At 39.9% G+C, this 27446-nt stretch overlaps 1 protein-coding gene across 2 annotated transcripts in view; it reads right to left on the bottom strand.

The window, feature by feature from the left end:
• The window catches only part of SHB (SH2 domain containing adaptor protein B), a 90682-nt gene that overhangs the window by 49141 nt on the left and 14095 nt on the right, over nucleotides 1-27446 (bottom strand). For both annotated transcript variants that reach the window (XM_066181530.1, XM_066181529.1), the window contains exons 3-4: nucleotides 6864-7079; nucleotides 411-582 (exon numbers count right to left, since the gene is read on the bottom strand). In XM_066181530.1, coding sequence (XP_066037627.1) covers nucleotides 411-582; nucleotides 6864-7079 — 388 coding nt within the window. The remainder of the gene's footprint in view (nucleotides 1-410; nucleotides 583-6863; nucleotides 7080-27446) is intronic.

Below are 27446 nucleotides of genomic sequence, written 5' to 3'. Positions count from 1 at the left end.
TAGCCTTATCATTCTCTCCCTGGAGGAGAATCATAGCCAGATGCAAGGCAAATCTGATGTATTAGAAACATGCTCTGCAGACACAGATACATGGGATTCATGAACTCTTAAAACAGAATTTGGTTATATGTGATACACAATTTTTTTTCCCTAATGCAGTGTACAAAGGTTGAAAATGGAATAACTGTACATACTTGACAGATAAAATTCACTTTTCCTGAGCTGAGTTTGCTGTTTAATACTATTTTGTTCACCCACAAAAATTACTTACACTTTACAGGATTAATAAGAGTAGGTCTTTGGGACTTTGGGGATACTGAGGACGGAAGCTGGGCAACACGATCTGGGCACTTGCTGCTCCTGTAAGTGGAGAGGCAAAGAGGTAGAGAGCAATAACTGAGCTTACTTACATCTGCTTTTCCAGTTGAATGGTTGGATCTATTCTCTCTCCCAGGATCCCAAAAAATTCTGGACTGCCATATTTGCCGGGTTTAAAGCCTCCTCCAGGTGCTCTTAATTGCCTGTGCTGGTCATTTGAGGGAGAAGGAGATGCTTGCCGTTTGCCACTTCCATTAAACTGGGCTGCAAGATAAACAACAATTACCTCTCCAGACAAGGTTAGCAAGGACCAAGAGTTGTAGCACTTAGAGAGGTTTTCACATCCCACAGAGAATAAACATATAGCCACTAGCATTAAGATGCTTAAACTACAAAGTTAAATATATCACATAAAGTGTTTCTTACTATGCAGAGTACAGTCCTAAAACTTTCTTACTTTTCCAGTAATAAAATTCACACACTTCTAAATCTTGTTACAATAACTACTGCTTATCTTGACGTTTGATACTTTGACCCTCCAGAGATGATGCTGTTAAACAAGTAACAGTAACAAACCTTCAGTCACCTGCCATAATTCCAAAAGAAAGTAAGTGAGAACACCTGTTTGCCTCAGGTTATGTGGTATCATCCTAGCAGTGGTATGGGGGAAAATCTGTCAGCTAACACCCATCTATCCATATCAGAAATACTGTCAAGCAGCAAAGAGTTTACAGTGCATCCACTCACACGCTGCTGGCACAAAGCTTTTGCCCTTAAAGTCTAGGAAACAGATAAAAAAAAAACAGCCTTTCATGATTTCACTTACTAACTACACTATTCCAAGAAAATCAATACAACTTATTGCTTATTTTGCAAAACTGTAATTTGTTAGAGCACTGCAACACCCATAGCCAAGCACATACTATTGATATTAGCGTCCTCATTCTACACTTAGAGATTCCACATAGCAACAATTTGAAAAAAAAATTTAAAAATTAAAGGACAGAATGTTGACAGGAACAGTGAAAGAATCTACCCACTCCATATTCCTGACTCTCATTGCCTTCTATGGTTTGCTACTTCACCAAAAACTAACACTCCCAGCTGCAGATGACTGTAATTTAAGATTATCTAGTGAGGACCACGCAGAGAACCTTCACTGTGTCAGGAGGTAAAAATCACAGTGCTCACAAGCAGAAACAGCTCGATCAGCCCCTATGTGTATTTCAACAGCAATACTGGGGAAAAAAATGTTCCAAGGAAAACTGAAGGGACTCCCTACAAAACTTACCGGCCTCATGCACTTAAAAGTGAACTTACTGTAACACACAGCCAAGCAGGCATGTGAGTGATAGTATTAAGTGTTTTAAAGCAGTCTTTTAAAGCGGACAGCTGCAATGTTCAAGTTCAAAAAGAAAATGCACATAGACATGTTGGATGAGGAAAATGTTCTGGAGCTGTTTTTCAAAAGTTTACTTATGCTTTCATCATAAAGCTTAGGACACTTCCAAACCCCCCCTTTACTCAGAGAAAGGAGACACAATTTTTTTAATTGGAAAATTTGGGCAGACTTATTCAATCACATTCCTAAGCATGCATGGTAGAAATATGCTGACTCTTTCTTAATATAAACTCAGATTTAACCTCATTACTGGATAATGAAAGCTGATTAGTGCAACAAGGAGAAACATTGCATGTGGATACTTGCCCATGACATACATGAGCAGTATTATTATTTTAACTCCAAGAAAAACACCTGGATGTAATTTGGGTACTCTCTGAAAACCAGTGAGCTTGTTGTCACCTTCTGAACAAGGAACATCTTTCAGACACCAAAAAATTCATTCAGTTCACAAAACAGACTCAGTTCTGACTGTTATCAGCTGTATCTTCACAACACAGAATCACAGAATTGCTTGAGTTGGAAGTGACATTAATAATTATCCAGTTGCAACCCCCTAAGAGCAGTGAGATGCCACCACAGGTAGTGATTTCATCCACTAAACCACATTGCTCAGAGCCCCATCCAACCTGGCTTTGAACAGTTCCAGGGAAGGGCCATCCACAATGTCACACAGGGCAACCTCTTCCAATGCTTCACCAGCTTTGACTACACAATTTCTTCCCAACATCTAATCTAATTCTCTCCTCTTTTAGTTTAAAAACATTCCCTCTATTTTATCTCTATATGCCTATGTAAAAAGTCACTAACATGATGGTAAGCGGTAGGAACTATTCTCCAAAAACAGGACAAAGTTAAATTTCAGATGCTTTTGAATGTTGGGGCTTTTTTCTCTGTTTGAAAAGTTCAGACATGTCTATGGACTTCTGGTCTTTTCTTTTTTTTTTCCTTTCTTTCTTTTTTTTTTTTTTTTTTTTTTTTTTTTCTTTTTTTTTTTTTTTTTTTCTTTTTTTCTTTTTTCCCCTTTCTTTGTGAATTAATTTGTCAGGAAGAAGCAGCCTTGAAGGGACATCCATGCAGATTAAAGCGACAAGCATGATACCCAGTCAGGTACCTGCCCACCCCATGTTGTAATCAGGTCTGAGTTTTGCCTCCTATGAATTGTCTCTTAAACAAAGTTAAAGTATATTCAGCCACTGCAGTTATGGAACTGACACTTCCACATTCTCCATGTGGCCTCTCTTCCACTGTCCTGTAATTCCTGCCATACCACTGCAACCGTGGCATGCCAGAACTCCCTTGCCATTCCTTCTTCCAGAAGTCCTTCAGGGTCCTAGGCGACACCTTCCCATTCAACAGCAGCCAGAAAAAGTCTGGTATTTATAAGTCCTCTTTGCATGAGCCCAAGATCAGTGCTGGAAACTACTACCAAATGGCCCTCTTGACCATTGAGACCCTCTTTATAACAGAGGGCCATGTATTTTGTCAAGCAATACTAAGACTGGCTTTACAGACTTCACAGACATTTCCTCGATCCAATGGTTTTCTGTGCCCACACAACAGTTGAAGAGGACAGATTTCTCAATAAATTCAGTGGAAGGTAGTGTCAGCATGACACTCTTGAACAGGCCCTCCTATACCTGGGCTACCAGTGGGCTCTCCCTGGTGTTATCTCCTTTTCTAGCCAGACTTGTGTACCTGGAAGCTACTTTGTTCCTGTTACTTCAGCAACCTCAACTCTTCTGGGCAAACCAGTCTGCCCAGCTCAGCAGGAGTTCTAACAAGACCAGCTTGCTTCCCATAAAAGCCAACAAAACCACATTTTAGCTTCAGCTGTACAGCCTCCAGTATAACAACCCCAAAATGGTTTGTGAAAGAACTCCAGCTGCAGACAGTCAAAATGCGGCATTCCAGTTCTGCTCCACAGAGGCACAAAATTTTAGCAAATTATTTTTTAGCACAGCAAAATCCATAGCCAATGTACAGCTTGCCCCATCCACAATGCCAGTATGATACCAGCCCCATCATTAGGAGTCAGAGCACAGACACATTCGCCTCAGCCTCAGCACATTTCATAGCTTGTGCACACTTTCATTCTGAAAAATCCCAAAGTCTAGGTTGGAGATAAACAAGTTTTGGCTATGCTTCAGCAACAAATCTTGAAATCATGGCAGAAGAACATTTTTTTCCTTCAAAGACTTGCATGAGTAATTAGGTTCATGATAATTCTAGTGTTGCTTGCCATCTTCATTTGTTTCTACGGTCTATCACCTGACAAACCAAAAACATTTGCTGTGTAAGTCTCCGTGTCTGCAATTGTCATCCCAAATGTCTGTTGTTCCCTCCAGATGAACTTCTCAAAATATGAAAGTTTCAGCAGAGGGTCTCTCCAGGATCTCCACAGTTCCATGTCATTGGGAGATGGTAATTGTGGGCCTGTAAAGTGAGACTTATCCATTGCTAGAATTTTTAGCAGACCAACACTGTACTTTTCAGAAAAATCCACCTCAGCTAAGAACTGAAAAAACCCTTTCCTGGGCTACACTATGGAGCCACCAAATAAGTCAGAAGAGCACTTCATACATCTCAGCAGAGGGTTAACACTTTTCCACTGCAAACTTTCCACCATTTCAAATTTCAAAGCCGGGCCTCATCTTTCCTTACTTTAAACATTTACTACTCCTAGCACAAAGATGAATTCATTTCACTTGATGAAACAGCAGCTTGCAAATGTGCTTGCAGCCAATCCTTAGATATTTCTTTGTGACAAATAACCTTATACCTAAAACAAACTAATCTATAATGAGTGGCAGATGTAATGAGAGAAATCAAATTAATCTCAAAAAGTGTTTTTTCTTCTTATTTTAAATAAGAATTTTCCACGCTGAACCTGTAAGTAATCCAAACATATCATAATACCATTTAAACCTCTCTTCAGTCTTTTAATTCTGTAAAGCAATATTTTGCTCTGTGTGCTTTCATAACTGCATAGTACTTGAAAGAATATTTACACATAAGCCAACCATAAAATCTTGTATTGGACTGACCTTGTTAATTTACAGCTACGTGTAAAAACTGAAGAGATATAAAGAAAAAAATTGACAAAACCAACATCCTTTATATTAAAACAGCTCAGAAAAACCCTGTTTCAGAATTTACCTGATAAAGACAAAAAACATGGATATAAAGATGAATACAGAGCTTAAGACAAGATTCAAATGAATTAAAACTCATCAATTTTATATAATACGACCACCACATGAAAAATAATGTCTATGATTTACATATGCACATTTATGACTCTTAAGACTTAACTTTTGAAACTAATAATCCACTCTCTGTAGTTGCTGTATCAGTATTTGAAAAATTTGTGAAATATGATCTCACTGGAGACAGATGTATACTAGTCCCACAGCTTGTACCTCACCATCATTAAGCAATTAGGCAAAAAATGAAGTTGCTGGTTTTTGAAAGAAAAATTACTTCTGGTAGCACACAACCACTGACCTTGTGTGGGAAGCTATGTGATCAGATGAGGTTGTTTATCCAGTCATTTCTTCCCACAGGTTAAAAAAAATCCTGGAAATGGAGACTGCAAGAGCTCCTTGAATAATTGTTTCCAATACTTAACTGTTCTTGCAAAGAAGAAAGAACTTGAGTCAGAACAACTCCTGATTCATCTTATATCTCATCTTCCCATCACGCACCTGCTCATTTGTGAAGAAACTGTCTCCATCTTATTGAGGATCTCCCCATAGGCATTAGATTGCTCTCATTATGTCCCACCCCAAGTTTTCTCTCCTCCAGGCTAAGCAAGCCCAGTTTTCTCAGCATCTCTTCACATGTGCTGTCATGTGCAGCAGTTCCTTGCATTTTGTTGGCTCTGTGTTGACAAAAATGTTTATCAACATCCCTCTTTTATAAGAATCCTGCCACAGCATTATGCATAGTTCAAGAAGTATGAAGTAAAGAGGAACAGCCACTTCGCTTCATCCACTGGCTTGCTCCTATTCACACAGGCTAGCATGCTGCTAGCCTTCACTGTTGTGAGGAGCACAGCTAGCCGCATTTAGTCCACTTTCCCCCAGGACTCTTTCAGCCCCTTCTAGCAAAGCTGTATTCCAGCAAGTCAACCAGATCTAGGTCCATATCATTGCAGGGGGTTAGTTTGCTCCAGATGCAAGTCTTTGGGTCTGTTCTCATTAGGTTTTGTAAGCTTGCTGTCAGTCCATTTCTCCAGCCTGTTCAGGTCCCTTAGAATGCCAGCTTAGCACACACCCTCCCCTCCCTTGGCTGTTATTCCAGGTTTGATACGGGGCATTTCCTCTCCTTCTGCTCTCAGTTACTAGTAGGTATGCAAAACAGGAAGGGTTCCAGAACATATCCTTGGAGGAATCACACTGACAACTAGATTCCAGGAAGAGTATGAATCACTAACACTACCCTGTGAGGTCAATGACTCTGATAGGTTTTCGCAGATTTACTAGTCCACCCATCTGAGCTACAACTTACCAAACACTGCTGATGCCACAGCACAACACGCAGAACACTAAAGTCAACACAGATGACACCTACTGCTCTCTTTCCATTAAGAGATCTAGTAGTTTTAACACAGAAAGCAAACAGGTTTGTCAAACAGGATTTACCTAGGGTAAATACACACTATCTATCCAGTAATCATTGCTCTCAGGCTTCTTCCATGTCTGCTCCCAGAGCCACATCTCTTTTCTTTGCATCTCATCCCCAACATTTTATCACACTGTCCCTTTGAGAATCGATCCGCAATTTCAGGACCTTTCAAAGCAACCTCCTTACCACAGAGACCCTCAACAATAAACACTATCTACATCCCATCCGTTAAAATGAGGGTAGGGACAGGGATTGAGAGAATCAGAAGTTTTAGTTATGTGAAACAAGTGCTAAGATGATAGAAAATGGGTTGGCTGAAGTACCAAACCAAAAGGGCAGTCTTCCATATTTCTGCAGTAGGTAAAGATTTGAGATGACCCACATACACTTTTCAGACATTTCTTCACACACACATACAAATCAAAACAGCGTAAGTATTCAGTTTACCCCAAATGCAAGTATTTATGCTATAACTGCGAGACAGAATTTTAAGGCTGGGATCTAGGAATCCTACCTGCCAAAGCTGGGATGGTGACTTTGTTCCACTCCCACGGCTGATCATATTCATCTGCAGGCCTGTCATCATCCTGTGGCAATTTGCTGTCTCGTAAACGGCGACTCACCACACTTTCAGAATCGGATTCCACACCACTGCCTTCTGGTTCATAGGGTGTGTCATAGAGCTGCGTGTTTTTCTGATGGGACTTTATGCCTTCCTGCTGTTGAAACTCTGTAGGCAAGGAAGAAAATTGCATCAGAATCACTACTAACCATGTCTTATCATTACAGTCTATAATTTTAGAGCATTCAACTTCCACCCATTTCTTAATAGCCACATAATTATAGAGATGACAAGCTTGTACAAGACTTCTAAATTCTACCTCTACATTGGTAACTGGCTGGGAGCAAAAGTTTGCTCCAGTTAACAACCACAGCTTCATGCCTCTATCATGCCTCCACCAACAATTCCCAGCTTGTGCAGAGTCAGACTGCAGGAAGCACAGAATCCCTGTCTGCTGGATAAAGCACACTCACAAGCAACTGTACATAAATTCCCAAGAACACTGAAATTTGTGTATAGTTAGCTCTTCAGGAGGAGATGGTTCTGAGGTGAAATTTGAAGATACAAAGAATATTAAAAAAAAAAAATAATCCCACAGTACAATTATATATGCTGATAAAAAAATTGTTTGCATTTATGCCTACAGAATATCAGCAAAAAATGAACAGGGACTAGAGTAAGAAAACTAAACAAAAGCATTAGAGCTTGTCTCATATAAAGGGAGTTATAAGAGCAGCTTTCTGAAAAAAATGAACTAGGATTAGAGTAAGAGAACTAAACAAAAGTATTAGAGCTTGTCTCACATGAAGGGGGTTGTAACAGCAGCTTTCAGCTACCTGAAAAGCAGTCAGAACCAAACCTTCTTGGGCAGAATCAGAAACAGCACTAAGGAGTAATAGGCACAAGAGGTAGCTCAAGAGATCCAAGTAGTACATTGTGGGTACCTTCTTCCCCTGGTGTGCGGTGCAGCCCTGGGATAGGTTACCAGGCAGGTCATGGGAGGGGTCTCTATTCTTTGGAGTTTACAGAGCCTTGGTGCGGCAAAGCCTAAGTCCCTCCATCCATACAAAACTGGGTGGAGTGAGTGATAGACCAAGTGGCTGTTCTACCATTCAAAGGGACGCCGGAAAATGGCAGGCCAACAGGCTAGAAAGCTGCTCAGTAGAGAGGGACTTTGGGGTCCTGTATTACAGCAAGTTAAACATGAGCCAGCAATGCACCCTTACAGCAATGAGGGACAACTCAACCTGGGGTGCATCAGGAGTGCTGAACGCAAACCAAGGGATGTGATTCCTCCCCTCTACCCAGCACTGGTGAGGCCACATCTGGACTGCTGGGTCCAGTTATCACCTGCCCAGCACAAGAAAGACATAGAATACTACAGGAAGCTTCAGCAAAAGGCTGTGAAGTTCAATAATGGGACTGAAGCACTTTTCATATGAGGAGAGGCTGAAAGAGTTGAGACTTGCTAGCTGGGAGAAAATACGTTTTAGTGGGGACATTATCAATGCATATAAATACCTGATGGAAGAGAGAGAACATGGAGACAGACTTTCATTGACAGTGCCCAGTGACAGGCCAAGATTTAGCAGGCACAAGTCAAAATATATGCAATTCCATCTGAACACATGAAAACAAATTTTCACTGTGATAATGGTCAAACATAGAAATAGGCTGCCTGGAGAGGCTCTAAAGTATCCATCCTTGGATATATCCTTCAAGATCTGACTGGACACAGTTATGGGCAACCTATTCTAGCTGATCCTTCTTGAACGGGATTTTTTATTAAATGATATCAAGAGGCCCTTTCCAACTTCAGATGTTGTGTGACTATACCTACCACTGCAAGGACAAAATATAAACACCAATAATGTAGCAAATTGCAAAGTTATGGAAAGACTCAGCGAGAGAACTTTTTAAGCTACAAATGAAGCAAAGATCTAGAGCAGTTTTCTCTGTTACTATAATAAAATCATCAATCAATTAATATATCAACAAGAATATTATAATCAAGTAATTTCTCCAAACCACTTCAAAGCACAGTGAAAAGTCTGCAAAAAGGTAGTGCCCTTACTCCTTGAAAAAAAAAAGTTATTTAAATTATACATTGAAAATATGGTAAATTTTAAGAAAAAATATACCAAAATTGATGAAGATGTAAATACAAGCAAGATACATCCTGTTAAATTCCAGTTATGAACAACCACATGAAGAAAAAATGCTGATAAAAAACTGTAATAGAAAGAATACACAGCTGTCTTGAATATTCTGGATCAAAAAAAACCCATTTTGTTTCTTCTGAAGTCAGAAAAGTGGAATGCATCTTTTTGTCTTTCGGTACTGTGGACCCAGTCAATGCTACACCAAGAAATGTGCATTTCTGAGGAACAGAAGCCATGATTCACCCAAATCAGTTTTAAGTGCCAAACACAAATTTGTGTGCCGAATACAACTATGCAATTGGCTCTTAGCGTGTGAGCATATTTCAATACAAGAAGTCTTGTCTGACATTTTTATTTTACCCAGAAGACCAAAGCATCAGACCGTACAGAGGAGTTTACCAGTAAATAGAAGGCTGTTCATGTTCAGGAGCATAATTAAAAGAACCATGAACGTTTGATTCTAAAACAGAAAAGTTTTTCTAGGAAAAGCTACAACCTAGAGGAAGGGAAGTGCAGGGCCAGGAGTTGGACTTCATGATTCTTGTGGATCCCTTCCAACTCAGCATATTCTGTGATTCTCCAATATATAAAAATATATGCATGTATGCACATACACTTATAAACACATATCTCCAATCTTTTGTAAAGTTTTGTATAAATATGCTCAAAATTTCACCTTTGACAATATCTGTAAATAAAAACAATTTTACTAAAAGCTTTATCAGAAAAAGTTCTCTTCAATAAATAAAGCACAGTTGAATCTGTACCATAAGGCAGTATTAGCACTATACACACTGATAGCTCACTGCAAACTTGATATTCAAGAAACAGACAGAAGACAAGAGAATATTTGTGATGAAGCATTTCCCAAGGTAATTTTACAGCCTCTAACAGTGACAGCTCTAAGGGCTAAAATAGTCTTTGGAATGATTAGAAAGTCAGAAACGATGTTAAATTAACTTTTTCTTTAGAAATTCACTTTTATTAACTATATAATTTGAATTCTTATTGCTGATTAAAAGTACATTCGTATACAATTCAGCATTAAGTTAATAGCTAACAGAAGAAGTAACAATTGAAGTTTTAAAAGCATTAATTTTTCTAGCAGTCTGGAAGAGTCCTACAAATAATTCTTGTTCTCACAGATCAGCGGTTATTACAGAATCAGGCTCCAGAAGTTTGGGCTCCTGTGTAAAACCAAGAACCTGATCAGGAGAGGTAAAGAAACTGAGACAACACTATGAGAGACAAGACTCAACTTGACATTTTCTTCCCACTCGGTGAACAATTCCAATACTAGCATACAGAACAGAGCTGGAACTCTGGACAAGCAGCCACATCAGCCACACCAAACACCTGAACAGCCCTAAATAATTCTACAGGACTACACATAGAGGCACTGTATTCCTGAAAATAGTTTGCAGAGAATTAGGGGATATATCATCAGAGAAGCAGAACAGCTATGAAGCCAACAGAAGGTTGAAAATATTACTACTTGCTTACAGAATCCAACAGGTGAACTTCTACAGCTTGCCTTCCAAATGGATGCAACAGACTAAAAAACAACCAGATCATTCTCTAATGGCCAGATGCCAATAGATACTTCCTTCATCTCAAACTCAAGCATGCAGTAACAAGAGGTCAGACAATGTAGCTGCACTATTAAAAAAAGTTCTGATACTATAAAAGCCCATTTTCCCAAATCAAGCACATCTGTAAATGTCCCCAGGCAGTAATAAACTCAATGGCATTTTACAGCCCCTTTTTAACGTTTCTTTTGATGAAACAGTAGACAAGCAAAATGCAGAAGTATTGCTCCCACAATCATGCAGAGAATGTCAGTTACAGAGAGACTCCCTGATGTTAAGGACTTGGAAGAATTTTTGTTCTGCTGTGTGGTGAAAGACAATGAACAATGAATTGGCAGGTTGAGAAGCAAAGACAGGTTCCTGCATCACAGTAACAGCACATCTTGCTCATCTACATCTAATATGCAGGTAGAGTCTTAACCTGCAAGAGACAAAATCATTAAGTTATATCAATTCCCAGATTTTTTCAACCTCTGCTATTCTATTGGGAAACCTTTTAAACAAATAACACACAACAAATCACAGCATCAGTGGTAAGACAGACATAGGTGTTTCTTTATCAGTTTGACAGCAATCTATAATTTATGCATGCTCCACTGAAAACCAGGGAAAACTATAGTGCAATTGGATACAGTCACATTAACATACAGATTGATCAACAGCAGCATGATAAAGCTGTTTTGACTTGCTAGTATGTCAGATTTCAAAGTGCACTGGCCAACATATATCAGGTACAAAAGTGATAAACCAGACCCCTCTCCATCTCACCTACAGTTTTCAAGACTGGTGCCAAACGAAAATGACAGTCCTACCAGTTCCTCAGCTGCTAACCCTAGCCAAAATCTGACCATGAAGGTCTCATGCTGGAAACAGTACTAAGATGCAAGGTCAGCTTTTGAAAAGCTACCACTGAAATTGGCTTTTAAGCGAAGTACAAGGGTAATCAACAACCTTTGTATCTGACAAGCCTAGGAGCAATACTCAGGACAGAGAATAGAATTCTACTTGATGAGATTTTACAGGGGACATTCAGCTGCACTCAGCTCCGTTCAATAGAATGTAGTTCTTAGTACAGAATTCACAGAGTGTATCTGGCCACATTGCTGAATAAAGCTTCATCCTATTTCAGAAAGCATGAAACCAAATACTTGGAAATACTCCTAACTCCAACAAGCAGCTTAATGTAAGTACAATGATTTTCAAGGTCATTTTTGCATGTAGTCAAATTTGTTCAAATACATAGTTATTTGCAGGAAGCCCAATAGCCTTTTTCATCCATTTATTTAACACACATTAACATGTAAACACTATGCAGGAATAAGGTTGTACAGAGGACAGCTGTCAAGCTGTCATCTAGAAGAATTTCTGTCCTCCTACCTCTGAATTCAGACTCCAAGTCTCCTCCAGATGGTTGCTGCTCTTCTGCACTCTTTCCAGAAGTCAGCTTTTAAACAACTTTAATCCTACTGACCTGGATTTAGTTCCCCACTAACCAAATAAAAAACACTACCCACTATTAACTACATGCAAAACTGTAACCAGCCTGCAGTGAACACCAAATACTGTGCTGCTATTTTCACTGAGTGCATTTGTGTCACTTAAATCTACCAGACAATTCCAGTAACAAGGATCTCAACACTGAAGCGACTTTATCTGAAACTCACAAAACTTTTCAAGGCACACGGACCAAATATTTATCACCAGAAAGATACAGGTATTTAATTAAAACAAGCAAGCAAACAACTATACCCTGAACAGAGTCCACTTTAATCTTTTCCTCCTACATACACAAAATTCCCCATAGGGAGAAGGAGTGCTTCTGCAATAAGAGAACAGGCTAACCTGTCTTCAACTAGGATAGTCAGAGCAGAATTATGAACAGCAGAACTTCTGGAATGTGGATTCAAACATTTTATACTCAAAAGTCCTAAAAGGGCAGTCCACAAAGTGTTTGGAGTACTTGCCATAAGCACGCTGGCTCTCTGTGACTAGATCTGGGAAAAATAAAATACCATATTAAAAAAAGAAAAAAAAGCATGTGAGAACATAACTCAGGGACAAGGCCTGTTTGTGGAAAATACCCAATTGCATTCTTTGTATTTTCCCCTGCCATTGAAAACCAGAAGTTATCAGTGGAAGCAGAAAGAACCTTGAAAATGCTCAGGTTCACATTGAGAGGTACTGATGAGTATCTGGTGCATTTCCCCCAACATTATCCTGACAGCCTGGCAATCTCTAGCAGGTAAAGGTCACATCAGGGCCAGATCTGATCACAGATGACGAAGACCCATCTGCAGAGCTCTTGCTATCAAGGCATAACTTTTTCTGAAATGGCCCAAACCTCTGCTTTACACATGTTCTGCTCTTCAGGCTTCTAATGGAAAATCACTGAACTGGCAAGTAATCACATTGAAGGGCATTGAGCTGTTTGCTCCAGGTGTATGGGTAGGCAACACATCAACCCATAACTTGCCAGTTTGCCAGAGGCATTAGACAGATAAATGCAAAGATTACCCTGATATGAACATTTGTCTTCCATTGAATTAATTCCCAGATAAACAGGTCAAAATACATAGCCAACTGTTTACTTATTCAAGCTCCACCATTAATGTTTCTTTCCACATCCATTTTGGAAAGACACTCTGAAAGTATTTCAGGAATTGTGATGCAGCAGTCTCATTTTGTTACTGCAAAGCCTATTCACTAGAGAAGCTAAGTTTTACCTCTGTTCAAATTACGCCTCAGATCACCAGAAATCAAACTGCTTTTTCCTCTGCTTCCAGATCCAGCTGGATGCCTCCAACTGCTGGGACACAAGGGAACACCAATTATATTCCAGCGGCAGGGCATATAAGCTGTTTTGCTTTGAGACTGCAGCAACTGCCATCCCAATGGTAATTATTGCAGATTTTGCTGCAGGAAAAGCTGGATATGAGAAGATCTTCCTTCCCTCATCTTTTCAGCTGAACAGAAGCCAAGTGACTCAGAAGTGAGCCACTTTCCAGGAATGAACAGGCATTTGTTCCCCTGTGAGGGCTTGGCATAACGGCATGATGTGAAAACCAACATCTTCACATTGCCTGCATCATGCTGGAAATACTACTGAAGTCCAGCTATGACTCATTACCCCAGGAAGAAGCATTCAGAGCAACCTTACATTCCAACAATCCTGATAAAAAGCAAAGTTGTTAGGCCAGTCAGAGCAGAGGCAGGCAATGAGAACGCCATTTATGATAAGCACCAAGAAAATGGCAAAAAAACCCATTAATATTTTCCACGGAAGGTATGTATTGAATTAAAACAAGCAACCACTACCCTGCCCAAGAAGACAGTAAGCACATGTTAGTCTTTGTGGGTGGGATGGGTGAGAAAGAGGAGGGATGGCTGTTGGTGGAGTGCAAGGATGCTGATTAAAAAAATAAAATACATGGGAAGAAAACATAAATCCTGGTGGCCTGGAAGGATAGCAGTACTGTTTCTAAAGAACATGAAAAATATCCTTGGAGATGCATTTCTCTTTTGGCAGAGGTAAAGAAATAAAAAATTAAATTTCTTCAGTTCCCTAGAGGCAGAAATTTATTCTATAAAGCCTTCCACCTCAACACCATATTTTCTGATAAGTAAGCAGTGATTCAACTCTCTAACTGTCAGTTTAAAATTCTTGATTTCTGCAGACTTTGCCTCTTTGGAGGTGCTTTGATGCTGCTGACCTACTTACTTCTTGCACATTTTTCAGTAAGACACAGAAGAGGAGTAGGGATGCCCTTTTTATTTAGATGAGGGGACAAAGAATCCAAAAAACTCTGCAGGTCTGTACGTTTACTGCTGCTTGACCAAGAGCCAACTCCAGATGCTGCTACAGCCAGTTACATCACAGTGCTATATTCCTGGTTTGTTGGTAGGTTTTCTTGACCTGTCTGGAGTCTACCTTTGGGATTCAAGGATCATTATTTCACAGCCTAAACAGAGCAATCCAAGTGTCAACAGTGCAAACCAAAAAATTCAAGATCCTCATTTCATACTTCAAAACTTCTAAGCTGTGTAAAAGTACATTCATTTTTTGTGGTAAGAGGGAACAGAAGCCCTCTAGGAAACAAAGAGCTATGTTCGATTTTCCATGTACACCAGCTAATACAAGCCCAGGACACGAACTACAGTGTCCCAAAAGATTTGCTTTAAGATTAACACAAACAGAATAAATTTCCTTTGAAAGCCATCCTAACATCAAGGTCTAAAATGCCAATTTTAAACAAGCTAAAACTGTCCCACGGTCAGGACAGAGAAGTTTGTAGTGAATATGTTTCCTGCAGTTAGATAAGTCCTGCTGCTCATGACTGCTACTAATGGCCCCCATGTCCTTGCTAGTGCTCCTCATGAACACAGTTTCTCACCTTGACAGGAATCCCCTTGAGAGAGGACAGGAGAGGAAGAAGAAACCATTCATAATTTAAATGCTCTTCAACACTCACACAGAAGGAAGATACTTGCATCATGTCTGCCTGTGAAAGTGTCTGCTTGCTGAAAGCGTACTCAAAAGAATCAAATGAGATAAGCACTGATCAAAATGATATTTTTAATGAGTATAAATATATATATTTGTATACTCAGGATGATATTGCAAGAAATAACCAGATGTGAGCAAAAGGGAGTTTATATGACCAAGACAACAAGTTTATACGACCAAAATAGGCAACTGTTTTCTGAGAGCTACAGCTTTAATTCTATGAGAATTATGCAGAAGGGAGTAATCTTTTCTGCATTTAACTGACTTTCAGCACAGCCTCCTAGGAATGTGGGAGAGGGCAGAGAAGGATAAGTAGATAGAAGCCTCCCTCCAGACTTCCTGCCCACTATGCTCTGAGATACAAATAGTGGGAAGAAGTTCCCTACAGGTACAGCTTACATGGTACAGTAAGGCAGTAGACTTTCGTAGCCAGAAGAAATGCCATATCTGATTTAACAAACTCAGATGAGATATATTCTCAGCCAGATGAGACATGTTATCTTCTTTTAGCCACCTGCTAGCATTTGCCATAGAGAGTACAAGGCAGGGAGAAAAACTGCTACTTAATATTTCCTAGAACAGATTTATTCCATAGACCTGGTGGCTATGTCATTAAGAGGAACACAGAAATGTGATTTGTGCATTGCTTTCATCCAGCCTGTGAATGATTGTGTCACCATGATTTAAAAAAAATCAAAAACCAATTTAAAAAACCAAACAACAACAACAAAAAAACCCTCAAAACCCCCAACTGCCAGCTCAAAACATAGCCTGAAACTTCCCTGATGATTAATACCCATTATTTTATTTTTATTAGTAACTTTCTAAAACAAAAAATGCTAAGAAAACAAAGAGAAGTCAAAGCTTTGTAAGAAATATCTGATGCATTTGCAAGAGCTCTTTCACTCCTCTTTCCCCAACCAGCATTCCAGGAAGAGCAGGAACTATCAGTACTGTTTCCTCCTTTGGCAGGACTTAAAAGCCACACAGCATCTGCATGCTAAACCATCTGGTTTTTCTCCTGTTCACTGCAAGGAACAGCCACAGTGATTATTTGACACAGTGATAATTTGCAATTTTACAAATGGCAAGTTGCAAGCAGCAGAGATCAGCCACCGTGATTATTTGGAATTTTCCCTACTTTTACCTGCTTTCCCCAAGGAAAGTATTGTCCTAGTTGCAATCTTTCTGTTCTGTCATTCAAGCTGAGTTACAGGGATAATCTAGGAACTTTAATCAGCACCTAAGCAGCTAATCAAAATGAATCACCACCTCTTGAACATACAAGCTTTCAGATATATTTCCAATGCAAATTTAAAGTCCAGCATGGTGGTCCTGCACATGCATACCATAAGGATCATTAATGTAGACATAAAAAATGGTCTGCATTTGCTGTTCAGCCCTGGAGAAAAAAAAATTTGTTTAATTTAGAATTCTATCTTCTCATGATTAGATGAAGAAAGCTGCTCAGTTGTCATTACATGTAACCATAGATTTTACTTTTCACAATCCAAGGCCTTGCATGCATTAATGACAGCTGACAGCACAGAAAAAGTGACAGGGGTATGAACACTGAAATTACTGGGAAAATGTTTCAGCTCATCCTCTTTGGCCTATGATCTCTACTCATTGTGTCAAGTAGGTCAGCAAGGGATGGAAGGAAAGAAAAACTTGTGTAAAGCCTTTGTAGGATTTCAAGTACTCAGCACTGAGCTGTGCAGCTGCTGATATTCAGTACTTTGCCCGTGCTTGCAGATTTATCTGTAATTATTATACGACTCAGGTAACCCCTGACTGGATGTCCATTCCTATTTAAAAGCCAACTTGCAGAGTAATCTGTCAGTTACACAGTGTTGAGTTTTCCCCTTGGACAAGACTTTTACAACAGTACAGAACATGCAGCAGCGTTTGAATGTATGTAATATACAGTCTATCACATCATCACTCAAGAGCATTTGTGCTTACACTGATACATAACAGCAAATAAATCTGGTTAGCATTCAGCACAGGATCATTAAGAACAGGTGCTTTAAAAAAGTAAATGACAGTCATGAGCAAACATCATAAATCAGTACTTTTCTTCACTTCTTGCAATGAAAGTATCACAAATTCAGAAGCATAATATTTAATATTTTCCAATTAGATCAAGTCAGAAGATGTCATGTTATAAAAGTTCATTGCAATCATGATCCTGATGCACACAAGTCAGTCAACACTTTCTGGTAAATTTTCCAGTTACACTCTTACTTTCCAATATGTATGTCTAAACCATCAACCAGTGTACATGAAAACATTTGCAAATGCACAAAACCACCTCCATGGAGACAATTGTGGAAAGCTGTACTTTTTGCTGGTGTTTTTTGTTTGTTTGTTTTTGTTTGTTTGTTTGATTGATTTTTTGTTATTTGTTTTAAGAGACAGATAAGAAAAGATCCTTTAAAAAATAGTTAGGAGAGGCTGTCTTTTGTTACGCTCTATATTCTACCATGATGCCAGGATCTCTGTGATGGTGCACATCACAGCCATAGGAAAGGACAACAGTATCTGCTACTCAGCAAAAATAGAATACAAAATCAGGGGTATATATATGAAAGACATCACCTTTTTTTTAACTTCATCTCATTCTTCCCTTTCTATTTCAACTGAGGCAGCAGCACAGACACCTTCAAGATAATCACAGGCTTCATTACAGCTATAACTGCTGCTGCAGGACTTGCTTAGAAAAAGCTCTCACACTTTTCTGTCTTGCAGCCCATCCCAGACAAGCGCAACTGTTGTTTGACTGTACAAAAGACAAGAGCCAGAACAGCACAAAACCCAATGCTTCACCACAGTGATTTTCAAATTATTCACTCCACAGAAAATGAATGCAGAACTGAAAGCAAGCCAAGTTCCTTCAGGCAAACCTAATTTCCCCCAGGTTTACCTGCGTTGCTCCTAAATTGTTAGTGTAACCTGCAATAGCATCAGTTTTGCATGCCTACACCCTGCTTCATAAAACCAAGATGTATGTGGACTCTTCCACTTCAAGGCATCAACACATGAAACTGAACAATGCACAGCCTTGTTCAAGCCCAGATGAAGACTGAATATTTCCATCTTCTATCTGCACATTGGTATTATTCAACAAATTTAGTCACAGTAGCACAACAGTCCATCAGCAAGCAGAAACACACTGAAGGCTTCCTAGGTCTTTACCTGAGTAGGGATCATAAAGGTTAATGCACCTATCAGCACACCAACATACCAAAACCAGGTGAGTCTTACCTGACCTCAGCCAGAAAGAACTCCTGCCTCTAATTTATAATCCAGAATGGTAATGAACAGCTGTGCTTGCATAGATGTTTGAGCTCCTCCAAAAGAGCATTTTCAAGCAGAGTTCCTCACAGCCAGAAATCAGAAAAAGACAGAAGCTGTATGTTTTTGCCACCCTACATAAAATGCAAAGAGCACAAAAATTGTGTTTCTCACCACTTTTCACTGAAGATTTAAGTTCATTCTATGATAGTGCTGTGAAGCCACATCAAACTGTTGGCAAACTGATGTACAGTCTCTGTTGCAAAAGTAGACACAGAGCTAACTGGCTGAATCTTCAACTCTCATTTACTTTTAATGATACGAAAGCACTCATTTGGTTTGGGCTCCCTAACTGAAAAAGGCACAGGAGAAACTGTAGCTACTACATTACAGCTGATGTCAGAAGCAGACTTCATTCATTGAAGGTTTCACTCATATTTTGCCACTGGGCATTTCCAGAGTCTGGATGCAAAACCAGCAGGCAAAAAATTTATTCATTTACTAGCAAGATAAGTACAACAAAGATGACAAAATATCAGAGCTGAAACGGTATTTTGTTCATTCAAAGAACTATTCTGTTTACCTCATGCTTAACCAGCTTTTTTGAGCTTACTTAACCCTTCTGTACAGTGCAGATAAAAAAATTCAAAGTGATTTGAGTAAGTGAGAATATAATATGAAAGAATGATTGAGAAAACCTTTCTGAAAAAAAAATTCTCACTAGTTTAGGGAAAAAAGAAAAAAAGTACCCCCAGGCAGGACCTTTGAGTTGAGCACAGATGGCTGTGGAAAGGGTAGAAATTCCTTCTGACTTGACAGCACATGTAATGTCCACTAGTTTCCTTTAAAAAAACAGTAAATCCAGGTTAGACTAGAAATACCTATTCCCAGGGCTGTCATCCTGACACTAGCTTGTTTATTAACACGCTGTTCTTAAACATTTTCACATTTCCTTTTGCTAAAAGCCTCTTTGCAAAAGAATAAGAGGAAAGAGAAAAGGAAAACAAAGCATAATTGAAGATAAATGCAAGTGTGACAAGGGATTTTTGTACCACTTTTTGTCCCAAGTGCATGTCTCATTTTTTCTTTTAGTATCACTATTACATCTCCATATAACAAATCCCTGTAAAACTCATCAGCGACAGTCTGCATCTCCCATACATGGCTGATTCTTCATATAACAAATTCTCCACATTCTGCTTTTCAGCAATGTTGCAAGAAGAAATAGAGTTGGCACCAGTTTGAGAAGGAGAGCTAACTGGTAAGCCAGCAAGATGTATCTCTGATGTCCCCCTGCCTAATACAACAACACTCCTCCCAATCAGACCCAAAAATGAGTTTACAGTGTTCCCTTCCTTTGCTGTGGCAGACCACAATAGTATCAGTCACCTATGCTTCCATCATACCTCCACCTGGAAAGCACCCAGAATTCCTGCCAAGAGAATCCAGAAGTGCACAAACAAGCCGAGTGCAGTCTGGAAGCCCATTTGTTCAGCCTCTGTTCCTTCCTCCCACAAAGTGATAGTGAACAGCTGTCAAGAGTCATACTCCCTTGCTGGAACAGCATGCTTTCAGCATGGATTCTGCCCATCTAGGGTTATCTCCACAAAACTGGAATATTTGTGGATAAGCCCCTGCTCAAGCTACATTTCAGTAGTTTGTGCCTCATAGTCACCTGTCTGGTCTTCCCAGAGATAAAGTTTAAAAGGATCAGTATTGGGAACATAATGTCATGGTGGTGAACATACTGGAAATCGACTGAGACTAAACAAACATGGGTTCCAGCAATCTAGTCTAGGATATGCTGACTCTCACAGCCACTTCTCACTTTCACAAATCAGTTGCAGGATCATAAAATAAGCTAGATTAAACAAGATCTCAGGAAGTGGAAGTCATCTTGTTCAACGTCCTACTCCAAGCAGGTTTTACCTACAGAGTCAGACGAGGTTACTCACATTCTGGTTTCTCAGTCCAGTCTTGAAAATTTCCAAAGATGGAGACTACACAATCTCACTGGGCAATCTTCTCCACAATTTGCCTGTCCTCATGGTGAGATTTTTTTCCCCCCTATATTCAATGAACCTTTTATTTCAGTTTGTGTTCACTGCCTCTAAGCCTTTCAAGGCATGGAAAGAACAGATGATTAAATCAGAATGAATCACAGTCTACAGAAGTCTGATTACAAGGGAAAATGCAAAACAGTTTCATTTTTTACTTACTTTATCCGATTTAGGGTTTACACAACTCACACCAATCTCTACAGGACAGGCAGAGGATCCCTTCACAGCCATATACATTCATGTTCAGGCATGTACTACCTAAGAGAATCCTTTGCACCAAGATGAAGTACATCATCTCTATCTCTCTAGTCAGTCAGAGAAGTGAGACACCTTCAAATTCAGCATACTTAGTACTAGACAGTAGGGGTTTGGGGGAGGAAGGTAGAAGTGAGATGGGAGGGAGATTAAAAGGACTTGAACAGGTCAGCAGGACACAAAATGAGAAAAGAGTACCTCTTTCACCTTTGTAACCAAAAGACTCCCAATATTCCAATGAATATTAATTTTTTTCACTCTAGGGTCATAGCTCTCTTTTTTGTATTTCTCAAGAGACAGCTGCTGGAGTTCTAAAATTGCAGATCCTCTTGGACCATACAGACCTCAGCGCTACTCAAACTGCCGCCAGAAGCACCACTGTCTTGAAGGGACAGGCAATTCACATCCTATATTAAAAGGACCACTGTACTTAAGAAAAGCAGTCCAAAATCTTCCATCTTATCTGGGGATGAGAAGGATGAAGTAGAGGGGAGACCTGTGGTAACTGGCAGGTGAAAACAGACATAGAATCAAAGCAGCATAGTAAGAAACACAAATAAAACTATCTATGCTACAGGCAACGCCGCATGCAAAGCACATGTAGGCACCAAGGAAAAAGCACCCGCATACATTACACATGTTCCTTGTATTAGGAAAGTAGATAGATTTTGTCAAATTAACCATCTTGATAAATGTGGCTTGAACCTACTGCTTCTTTTCCAACACAAGTCTTCCAGACTGCAGGCAAGGGTTTAAACAGCATTTTGAGCTCATTGATTTCTTTTTCCCAAACATCCAACTCCGCTTTTTAGGCAAGTACATATGCCAGATTCATCAGACAGTGAGCAAGTGAAGTGAATGAATGAAGTTACTGTCCTTCAACATGCACTCCTAAGTAGTCTACTATAATTCTGATGTACTTTTCCAAAGTTCTGGACATCTTGTTTCCATTGTTTTGGGCATAAACTTTGTCTTAATGAGAACAAGAGTCAAGAAACTGTGAAAAATCAATTTTTATTCAGGCTTGTTATTCAAGTTTCGCACTTAGTCCATTTCCAGACTACATCAAATCAAAAGAGCAAAATAAAGGTGTTGAAACAGGGGAAAAAATCCACAAACAAAACCAACATTAAATTAAACATGTAGTATTAAACATTAGAGAGAACACCTTAAATCTTTCCAGGGGAGGAGACATCTTTAAACATAAAGGAATTGTATTAATTTTAGACACAGCTGGTTTCCAGCCCAGTAATGCACTTAGTTACAGCAACCACAACACATTGCAGTCTCCATTACATGAGAAACTAGGCTCTATCCTTTCTGGCTTTATCTTCTCACAAGCACTGATGGGGTACAAAGTGCTCATGAAGACAGGAAGAGAAGTATTGATGATCATGACAACTGGACATGCTTCTAAACCAGTACGGTTTCATGGCACGTGTGAGATCTACTGTTTTCCTCAGAGAACATAAGTACTTGCATTGAAGCAGGTCCAGCACTATTTCAAACATCTCCAAATTCATGCACATTAGACCTAATGCCAAGGAAGAAGTTCTCTTCTGTAATTGTTCCTAGACAATTTCTTTCCTTTAAATCACTGCCCAATGTAATGTCTGTCCAAATTCCAAATGAAGTTAGAAACAACTTGAAATAGATGCTGAAGCCCAGGAGGTTTCTATTAAACATTACATCTAGCATACTTTAAAGAAGAAGCACAGCTGTTCAGGGCATATGCCCTCACTTCTCATGAGCTGTGGGGAATTTTGCATTACAGGATAGCAGCAGGTGACAGTAACACTAGCACTATGCTCCAAATGATGGGAATGCTCAGAACACATCAGACATCCCTCCTTTGTCACTTCTAGGAAGAGCTCCCCAAGATATCCAGTGCTGCTCTATAGGAAACTGCCAACAAGTAAACAAAACCGTCTTCTTACTGTCACAAGCTTTCTTCTGTGTGCTACAGATCTTCTTAGAATCCTACTCAGTGGCTCTCCACATTGCAGATGTGGGGATGAGAGCACATACAGATCGAATTTCAAGAGTGAAGAGTTAGCTTGCAATTTTCCACACTTTTAAAGGAAAAAAAAAATCTTAAAGCTTTTCTACTAGAATGACCAGCATGTGGTCTATTCACATCACCTGGAAAACAGGACAATAATAGCACTAGTGAGGAATTCACAATACCACATGAGGTACATTGACAGTGTACATTCTCATTTGGGGCAGATTTCCAGTCATGGCTAGCCTATTGTTAGACTCTCAAACAGAATTAGAATTGAAACACACAAATGCAGGAACAAGAGAAGGAGTTAAGTTTTTGAAAATGATGCCAGCTGTTGAGCTTAGTGGACAAACACTCTGCCTCTTCTGTGTTGGCTACAGCTGTCTGCCATGCTCAAGTACAGACAGACAGCAAATCATACACAGAGCCACTACAGTGTTTAGAGGTCTGGTTAGCTTGCTAGGCTCAGTGATTTTCAATAGGTCAAAAACATTCTTCCTAAACTTCCCATGCTGTACGTGCTAATCTAGGCATTCTAATCAAAGCCTTTGTCAAAATAGTTATCGTTGCTTTTCTTATATTAATTGCAGTTGTAAACTCGGTGCCAACAAGCAACATGCCAGAGGCCACCTGGTAAAGAATTTTACAAGATCTGACTCACCACCAATGTGCTGTAGTGACTATTCAGATGAAGTTACATGTCTGAACAAAAAAAAAAACAGCCTTTCTAGTTACAAGGGAAACTGACACCCAAGACCTTTTGAAGTAGGTGCAGGTTCATGGGAATGCTGTTTTCTCCATACTCCCAGCATTTCTGTGATAGCTTGCATGAAGACCAAGCTGCTTCTCCCAGCATGTCCATGGCAAGCTCCCAGTTAAAGCAGGTGCCCTGTTTTTGCTAGGCTGCCTGTCACACATTAGAGATTCCATTGTGATCCAGTCAAGCACCCTCATCTCAGTCCCTAGAAAGAAGCAGTGAAGTGCAGGAAGTTATTTACTCTTCTACCACTGGCTGCACCTAGAGAGGGGTCTCAGCTTTCTGCATCCTCAGGGAAAGAAGGCCAAGCACAAAATGTCTAAGTATGAGCTAGTAAGACTTGCTCATTGCTGTTCTACTGCACAGCCAAGGATGATGCATACAGAAACTGGATGACAAATATATAGAAGAAGAAGAAAGGAAGAGGATGCTAATGTTGGGAGCCTATGAAGAAAGCTGTGATTTTTCTTTTGGAATTCTCTCTAATATCCCGTTTTATTTTAAAACAGCTTCTGTTGACAAAATGCTCACATTCATTAAAACTCCTTCAGATTAAACCCCTGCCCCTCCTTGTCACACACTTCCCTTGGTTTATGCTCACTTTTGTTACAAGTGCAAATGTGTATTACTCAGGTTGATGAACGCATTGAACAACACAGGCAAGAAAACAGATATCTCTGTACCATGATCCTAATGCTCTAGAGCATCCCTAGGAATAGATCCCAGCTCTTCAGATCCTTCTGCCATATCACTTGCCTAGACCTTGAGCATGCACACAAGCTCATCTATTTAGTTTGAAACTTGAGTTCAGCTTTCCATTTATGGCCAGAAGCCTTTTTGTGGCTTACTTAGATTTTCCAGTGTTCAGAGAGTAGTGGCAGCATAGTTCTGTGTCGATTTGGAATTTGCCAAATGCACACTGAGCACTCTCCCTGACCTCATGGGTTAGCACACTCCACCTACAAGATCTGACATGCCCAGTTCCCAGGACAAATGTGTTGACTAGACTCTTGTGAAGAATGCATCAATAACAAACTGAATTCCTTTCTCATATAACACCTACTTTGGCTGCCCAAAAGGAGATATTTTATGCCCTGAGGAACCTCTACAGTTACCCTGATCAGAACAGAGGCACAGTGTATATTTTACCAATAGTGCTATGACAGCCTTCTTAGGTCTGCACACAACATAGCATTTGCTCCATGAGGAATACCACATGGTATGTTACATCTCAGGGAAAGCAACTGTTTGCAGAAATGCTACCCATTTCAGTTTTCAGAATCCTGAGACATAAAAAGAGGGTTTTCTCCCTGGCTACCACATTCTTGAGGCAAATGCATGACCTAGACTCCAGAACCCCATAAAGAGGCTGATGTCTCTGGCACAGTCCTAGGTCATCCCTATCAAAGCAAAGAAAAAATGTGATGTACATCAAGACCCCCAGGGCACAGACCAGAGGCATTCCTGGATCTCTAAGAAATCAAGGCACTGATGTACCACATGTTTAACCCGCCTTTCAAATCATTGTCCTAACTCAAGAGCTTAGCCCTGCCTATCTCTCTTTCCCTGACCATTCCACAGAACAGAAGATACAATTCCTGATCCAGAAAAAAACAGGAGTGATTTTGCTAAAAGACATTTCTTAATGTAGGAATGTAGGCATCATATCCTGATAATGCTTCCTCTCTCACCAAACATCCCCACCATCCAGCATTTTTCATTATGTGGTTCCAAATTATTTTGAAACTTAAAATGACCTTAATTTTACTGTTGTTTAAGTAAGCTGAATTTTGTATTATAGCATGTATCATGCCAGGTGCTTCTTACACAAGAGATCATAAGCTTTTCTTATCAGGGTAACTTTAGAAGTTACTCAGGGCATATAACATCTTCTTTTGGAAGCAAGATGCTCTCTTCAAATCCAAGTACCAAGTAGGACAACAGATGCAGTTCATTCACTCATTCTTGTAGCCAGTATTCCTTATCATACCTTAAAATGACACATTTCTTTGTGTAACAACTTGTCTACCAGCATATCTCCATCTGAATGATGATCCCAAATTGGATCCTTCTCAAAGGCAAGTTTGAGATGCACTCCGTGATGCAGCACATAGAAGACTGTGGTATAGACAGCCTTGATCTGACGTTTGATTGCATATATGCAATCTGAGGACTGGTGTTAATTCCTTCTGAAAGGCAGGGATGCCTGGAAGAGCTATGTCAATATGTACAGCTGTCAGGAGAAAGAGGAAAGGCATGCCTGTAAGGCTATAGCTAGAATAGGGCCTTATGATTTTAGGGGATTTTAAAGGCAAAAAAATGCACACATTTTCCCCAACCATAGCCATAGTCATATCCATGAACTGAGGAAACCTTTTCTCCTCTCAAGTAAGGGATTACCACATAAAACAAACAGACCTCTCTTCAGGATCTCACATTCAGTGCAGGCTGATGGGAGCACATACTCAAGTGGAACCTAACTTCTCCTCCCCTAGCATTTCCTGAGAGGAATGGATGACAGAGAAGCCTGGATGTTATGACCACCTGCACTCTGACCTGACAGTGTCTCAGCTATTCACTTCTGTTCAAATGCAGCATCTCTAGCCTCTGCTTCTCTGCAGAGCTCTCTCGTGAGCACAAAGAACATCTTACACCTGATCCAAGCAGGGATGCTTGGTTACAGTGTAGGTAAAGCAGCACAAGCTTGTTTCTGTGACAGGCCACGTGTCACTGCAGCAGCTACAGACTGACACCAGGGGAGAAGTAAGGTCCACATACTACTCAGGATCCTTAGAAATCAGCATGGTGGCTATCTCTATTGCTGCCATGCATGCTTGATAGTAGCCAGTCCAGAATCTCACTCCATGCATAGTCTAGGATACTTCACATCACATATCACAGAGAACTTCTCTTACACTCATGTAGCTCCCCTGGGACATCAGATCTCCAAATAGGCTGCGGCAAGGCAAAGATGCAGCAACTGTAGCTGTGGCTTTGGGTGCACACCCAGCCAAACTGACTACCACCACAAAGCACTTTGGGAACTGGATTGCCAGGGATTCTCTCTGAACCTTCGGCATGGATTTCCTGAAGACAGGACAGACACTTACGAATATCAATACCACAGCAGATGTGTTCGCCTGACAAGAGATGATAGCTTCTTATCAATATGCATTCACTATCAACACACTCTACCTTAGCCTCAGGTCAAATCTTTCTTTGAGAAATCTTTCCAAACCTTGTCATAAAGGTTTTTTTTCCAGTCATCATAACCACAAATCTGGGGAGAGAGTATTTTTGGGGGGCACTATTAGCAGAAGAAACTTCAAGCCTGACTGAACCCAATTCTAACCACAGATAGCATGGGAACAGATAGACCATTCAATAGTTAATTGAAATAAATCAACTCAGGGACTGCCTTTTCTTTTAAATTAAACATCAGCTCTGAACAAACTGCCTGACAACTGCGAGACCACAGAACTTTTAGGAAGAAAGGATAAGCTCTGAATAAAAATATTAGTTACTTCAGACATCATGCATTTCTATTCAGATGTAAGCTTACTTTCTCATATTGAAATAATAGAGTCTTATTTCATATGAACACCTGCTTTTGCCTAATCTTCTGCTATCTCAAGGAGCACGTGGCATGCACAAAAGTTTTAGGGCCGTATTTCAACCACCCTTACACTGGGTTCCCAGAGTTCAAGAGTTAGGGTACACCAGTAAACATGGAATAACTGATAAAAAGCTGTTTTATTTTCTGTCCCTCCTACAGTGCATTCCACTGGGTTATGTAAATTCCCTCTCTCTAGGATTAAGCCATGTTAAATGCAATCAGAAGGATTTAATCAGATTAGTCAGGCTAAACAGATAGCCATCTGATGTTCTTCTATTCATGAGAAAACA

Source organism: Chamaea fasciata, unplaced genomic scaffold (genome assembly GCF_029207755.1).
Source record: "Chamaea fasciata isolate MVZ Bird 193981 ecotype frontalis unplaced genomic scaffold, bChaFas1.0.hap1 SCAF_4, whole genome shotgun sequence".
Lineage (NCBI taxonomy): Eukaryota > Metazoa > Chordata > Aves > Passeriformes > Sylviidae > Chamaea > Chamaea fasciata.
The sequence above is the reverse complement of the archived record's forward strand: the minus strand, read 5'-3'. Positions and strand labels throughout refer to the sequence as shown.